The 6251-nt window shown below is 48.2% G+C and overlaps 1 protein-coding gene across 1 annotated transcript; it reads right to left on the bottom strand.

Annotated features, from left to right (window-relative positions):
• Positions 1 to 3886: 3886 nt before the first annotated feature.
• Positions 3887 to 5240, bottom strand: LOC119386803 (legumain-like). Its single transcript, XM_037654077.2, is given in 2 exon segments — positions 3887 to 4831; positions 4833 to 5240. Coding segments are annotated over 2 exon segments (1314 nt in total). The 5' UTR covers positions 5223 to 5240; the 3' UTR covers positions 3887 to 3907.
• Positions 5241 to 6251: the final 1011 nt, after the last annotated feature.

Here is a 6251-nt window from a genome sequence, read left to right as displayed (position 1 = left end):
CCGCTACGCCGAGACAAAGGCCTTGCCCAAAGGCAGTGCCGCCGAGGTAGCCAAGTTCTTCGTGGAGAACATCGTCTTGCGTCATGGCGCCCCAGAGGTCCTCATTACAGACAGAGGTACCGCCTTTACTGCGGACTTAACTCAGGCGATCTTCAAATACAGCGAGACGAGCCACCGCCGCACCACCGCCTACCACCCACAAACCAATGGCCTCACCGAACGTCTAAATAAGACCATCGCCGACATGCTGGCCATGTACGTCGACGTTGAGCACAAGACGTGGGACGCCGTCCTTCCGTACGTGACCTTCGCCTACAACACGGCCGTCCAAGAAACAACGCAGATGACGCCGTACAAGTTGGTCTACGGAAGGAGCCCGGCGACGACGCTCGACGCCATGCTACCGAACGTCACCGACGAAGAAAATCTCGACGCCGCCGCTTACTTACAGCGCGCCGAAGAAGCACGACAGCTCGCCCGCCTACGGATCAAGAACCGGCAGACGACTGACAGCCGCCGCTACAACCTTCGACGACGCCACATGGAATACCAACCCGGTGACCGCGTATGGGCATTGACGCCAATACGCCGACGGGGACTCAGTGAGAAGCTTCTTCGACGGTACTTCGGACCGTACAGGGTACTTCGACGTATCGGCGCACTCGACTACGAGGTTGTCCCTGACGGCATTACGAACTCTCAGCGGCGCCGTGCACGACCTGAAGTCGTCCATGTCGTGCACCTCAAACCATATTACGCGCATTAGCAAATCTGAGGACTGTCATTTTGCTTTATTATTGTGCTTTCTTGTGCTATTGTTTATTGTACTTTGTTGCTTTATTCTTGTCATTTATTGTTGCACGCATCGGCCTGTTCTGTTTTAGGCATCGGGACGATGCTTTTTCAGAGGGGGGCATTGCCACGTGCGGTTCTTTATTACTTTTGCTGTATTCGGTTTTCGGGCACAAAGACTGTCAGCAACGCTCAGCGCGAACCGCGCCTCATTGTTCGAGAACCTTCGCGATCATTGCAGATCGTTTTGTTAAGATTGCGCGCAAGACGCGCACACTCGAGCTTATTCTAGAATTTGCACGACAGCCAGCGATAACGCTGGAATATTCGACGGCACACGTTTAAATGCCGACGCGCTTCAGCGCTGGTCAGTTGATCGACGGTCGACGATCTGTACGCCGCTATCAGTGCATACCGTGTGTATTGCTGTAAATTAAGTTTCCGTTTCCCGGCCACAAGTTCGGCCAAATAAACAGTTTCATCTTGACAACGCCGACTGCTGTCCTCGTCGACGTCACGACCACGTGACAATATTCACATTAGAAGTACTCGCTGACTGCTTCGCATGAATCCTATTCCTAGAACGTGTTGGCTCTGCCGCAAATTTTAGTTCTATTATTGCCTGTGCCAGGTGAACACACGATCTTGAAACTTCACATAAATACACACAAGATTGTGAGTGTCGAAAATCAAGGTTTGCCCCGCCACGGTGGTCTAGTGGTTATGGTTCTCGGCTGCTGACCCGAAGGTCGTGGGATCGAATCCGGGCCGCGGCGGCTGCATTTTCGATGGAGGCGAAAAATTTTTGAGGCCCTTGTACTTAGATTTATGTCACGTTAAAGAACCCTAGGTGGTCGACATTTCCGGGGCCCTCCACTATGACGTCCGTCATAATCATATCGGGGTTTTTAGACGTTAAACCCCAGATAGTATTGTTAAAATCAAGGTTAGAACGCTCTGGTAAATGCGCCAAAGTACTTGTTTCTGGGCTAGTTGGTGCGTACATTGCTTAGCTACAGACGAGTGAGGCGCAAAATACATTTTTTGAAAAAGGGAGAAGCAGAAGAGAAGACAGAGAAGGGCCAACCACCAACTGTTTAATGACAGACTATAAAAGGTACAGTAAAAAGAAAACATTTCTGCGCATGCGTGAACAGTGAACATCAGACGTACAGCTACATGGTCGAGCCAACATAGTATCTAGGAAGCGCATTTATGTCGAATATAAGGATATCGATAATCGAAGTATCACTGACACAATCAGAACCTTTTTTATATATAGAATGCTTCTCGCAGCTCTCTAGCCGTTTGTTGTCTGCTTTTGTCAGGAATCAGTACTTGCGCAAAGCATGGTTCACAACCACAGGAGTTGCTTCTTCAAGAAATGCATTTTGCGCCTCAGCCGTCTGTACCTAAGCAATAGTAAATGCGCATTGCCGTCGATTAGAGAGCAGTAAATGTGAATGTTTGTACAATTAAAGCAGCCACACCTACCGGTCGTTTCTTCTGCAGCCGCCTTGGCGAGTGAAACACATATGGTGCGATGAGCCTACTGAAATAGTTAACGGAAAATTCGAAACGTTTTCAGAGCACAACAGCGCTCCTGCCTACCACGTGATAAGGCACGAGCATCTCGCCTCAACCCCGTTTCCAGATAAAATTCTATGGAGGTTGGTTTGGGAGCGTTAATTTTTGCGAGCATTTATGCGATGGTCACAATTAAAGGCGACTAGCCACTCAGTACGAGACAAATATCAGATGGCACGTGGTTTCGTCGAAAACAATCTTTCCGAAAAAGAGAAAGCCAAATAGCAGCAAGTAAACACCACATTAGCAAGAATATTACCGCAGTGAGTGAGACTACAGGTAAGACTACAGTAAGACTAGTGAGACTACAGGTAACCAAATTGAGTGGACGCTGAAACTTCGCATTGAAGAGTGGAACAAAATTGATTTTCGGGCTTCGTTCGCATCGCCTTCCCACCAATTTGCCATGCTTCGCTTCTGTATGAATACATCGACAGCGCCCTAAAGAGGGAAACGTCTGGGGGCCTGACCATTGTCCTTTTCAACTCGGCTTTGGCGCCTATTATAAGTACAGTTGCCAAGTACCCACTGCACCATTATTCACCATTACACCAAGTACTACGCTTCTGTAAGACATTAGGCGCACCTAAGTAGCGGCCTACAATTTTTACGCTACGGCTGGTGCTGTAGCTGATGATGATGACAATAAATTCCTGCTGAGTCCTTTGTGAAGGGTGGCCAGCTTTAAACATCTCATTCAGTGCGCACTTCGCATAGTTTGATGCCTTGCGCGACTCTACTTATCTACCACGCAGTACTAGCTGCGTTGATTTCTGTCCCGACATGACGCCTCTATAGGGCATTTTGCTAATGTAGTTTCAAGCACTGGCGTAGCTCCTTCACAGAGCCCTTAGTGCCACGCAGGATGTTTTGGGGCGGTTCTGCGTTGAACGGTGATTTTAATTATATGCATCAATCGCTATTTTTTGCTCACTGACAACGCCGTAGAAGCGGACATCGCACTTACAGTGACGTGGACTCAGTAACGCTATCGCCTTTAAAATGAACAGTTAAAGAAGACCCCCCCCCCCCCCGAAAAAAAAGGTACGAATACCACGTGATTATTGTATCTTCAAAACGGTTCCAAGGAAGTGACAAGTAAACAGTGTAGAAGCGTAAAGCTAGAGCGTTATAATTTGAGGTAGACATTTTATCGCTTTAGAAGTAGGTGACTGTAAAACATGGTAAATATTTCTGCTTTTTCTACATGCTTCCAATGAGCAATATTTTTAGTTTTATGTGATCAACGAAGTGTGTCTTAACTAAAAAATTGCAGTGCTCAAGCTTATTCATGCAGGAACAAATATTTCGCTGAGTCATAAACTCTAACAACAGAGACTGGCGAGGGCAATGTTAGGTACAACATTTATTGTGTTAGTGACGCAATACAGTGAACATACTCACATATTTTAGGCAGTCAGTAATTTGAAGAATAACAAGTTCTTCCCAAAGTTTTGAACGGAACTTCAAAACATCGCCAAGAGGAAAACTGAGAGCCAAGTGCACTACTATATTTTGCAATATACTATTACACAATATCTACAACAGTCGGGTGCGTGCATGCGAAGTCCATGGCTTCAACAATCTCCGAAAGCTTGTACGACGACTCACACATGTTCACTAAAACTCGCAGATGCTCCAGAGCATAGGGGTTCTTCGAGAGGTTGAAGCAGTGGTCGCTAAAGTGGCGCACTGCCTTCTCGTAGCAGTCAAAGTTGGTGAGCCGCCTCTTGGAAGTCAGCAGCGACTCAGAATCTTCCGGGTTAGCTTCAGCCAAGAAAGAGGCAATCTCGGTGACTTTCTGCTTCAAGAATGCGCGGTTCCTAAGAGCTTGCCGCAGCTTTTGCTTTAAAGATTTCTTTTCTTCTGGTTTCGATGCCCTCGCCAATTTTCTCCTTAGAACGGCTATGGGGACGTCCCTGCTAGAGACCGCGTCATACGGTACCTTTGGTAGCACGACTGGTTTTACCTCCTTTTCACCCTGGAATTCGCTGACCGAAAGCTTTCCGATACTCAAGTCACCGTACTCCATGACGTGGCTAGTGTTGGTTTCCTCCCTTACGATCTTGTACTGGTCGAAGAGTTTCTCCTTGTGCAGGTCTTCCTTGTCCGAATCTTCCATCCAGTTGACGCTGTATACGTCACCCAGGTACGCCTGCCTCTTGTCGTCCCAGTAACAAGCGTACGACGACTCGGCAGAGTTGGCCGCTGTCGTGGCGTAGACGTTGACGTTGTCGGGTAGCAGGCCGTCGAACATGGAACCGGATTCACAGGCCTCAATGTAGATGGTCATCTTCGCGAACTTCTTTTCTTTGTGCATACTTTTGATGACATTCACGAAGCGGGTGGCGTGCAACTCGTCGTTAGGAAATGCGAGCAGACCAGGTGCTCCGTGATCCGCGAAGTTGACAAAGATGTGGTCCTTTGGCCCGCTGGCTATCACTTTCCCGCTGACCGCCTTTCACTTTCTTTCCTTGTAGGATGTCGAGGAAGTTTTGCGGGGTGACCAGGTCTCTTGTGTAGTCCTTAGGAACGCCCTTGTAAACGTCGTTACCTTTGGGGTGATTGATGACCACTCCTGGGGTTGGGTTCGTACTGGAATTGGCGATGTCATCGAACATCATGACCACGATGCGTTCGTCGGGAATGCCATGATTGTGCAGCACGTGGTAGGCATGGCAAATGTCGGCCTGGTGCCGGTAGTTGAAATAACCGTTAGAACCAGCCGCGAGGAGAGCCCAGAGCTTTGGCTGATCATCCCGTTCAGTGGACTTCTCGGGGGCAGCAGCTACCGTCGATGCTACAGCGGCTAACGCCAGAAAAATGTACCGCGACGCCACCATGATTGCTGTGTGCACTTTCGATCCATGTATCTCCACCCTTTATATAGCAGAAGCGGCTTCTAATCCGGTATACCTCGCGAACTGACGGAGGTACGCCCATGATAAGGCACGGGACGCCTCAACTTGAACTTCTCATATAAAAGGGCATTGTTCAAATGCGAAATCAGCACGTAAACAGGCCGTAGGGAGTACCATAACAATGGCCTGTACTTCAGTTAATCTTTCGATGCATGGGCGAGTCCTTATCAGTTTTCAGCTTTTGGAGCGCTTATGGCTGCATTTTTGGCAAACGCATGATCAAGAAATGCACATAACTTTCTTTGAATTATTTTTTGCTTGAAAACATTGGTAAGGTGTGGTTGGTTGTGGCTACTGCATTCAGGATAGAAAACCGCAATTTGCAACTGAATTCTTGAGTGATTTTTATAAAATGTAGAATATATTATCAAGATACAAATCGTTTAAGATGCATTAGTATTTGAGCAAAATAGTAAGACGGTTACGGGGGCAACAAGAAAACCTTGTTGACAGCTGGGATACGCCCGCCGCTGTCCCCTGCTTTGCACACGAGGAATCTGCGCGAAGCAATACCACCGCTGATAGCAGCACAACAGCCAAGCCATTACAATAGGTTCCGGAGATATCGGTCTCCACCCACTTGTCCGTCCTCCGCGCGGAAACATGGGTGGGAATAACTTGTGTGACGTACGTCTGAACACTACCCATTCACCTAAATCTACCAAAAGAACCAAGGTTGGGTTGAGTGTCACCCGGACCGCTCAGGCTCAGTTTAATGTTCGGCTAGCAGACAAACGTAGCGAACAGCAATTCCGCGACCAAGCAGTCGTGCAAGGTAGTCACTGTAGAAACAGCGCCCGTAGCAGTACACTCGCCTATAGACGATGAGGACGGCAGGCGCACTGTTTCCCCCCCCCCCCCCCCAAAAAAAAAAGAGTAATCGTGCAGCTCATTCAATGTCTGAGAAAAAATACTGTGTTGATTAAGTTGGAGTCGTCTAGGCCCCTGTGT

The sequence above is a fragment of the Rhipicephalus sanguineus genome, chromosome 3 (assembly GCF_013339695.2).
Source record: "Rhipicephalus sanguineus isolate Rsan-2018 chromosome 3, BIME_Rsan_1.4, whole genome shotgun sequence".
Taxonomy (NCBI): Eukaryota; Metazoa; Arthropoda; class Arachnida; order Ixodida; family Ixodidae; genus Rhipicephalus; species Rhipicephalus sanguineus.
This window is presented reverse-complemented; position numbering and strand designations above follow the sequence as displayed.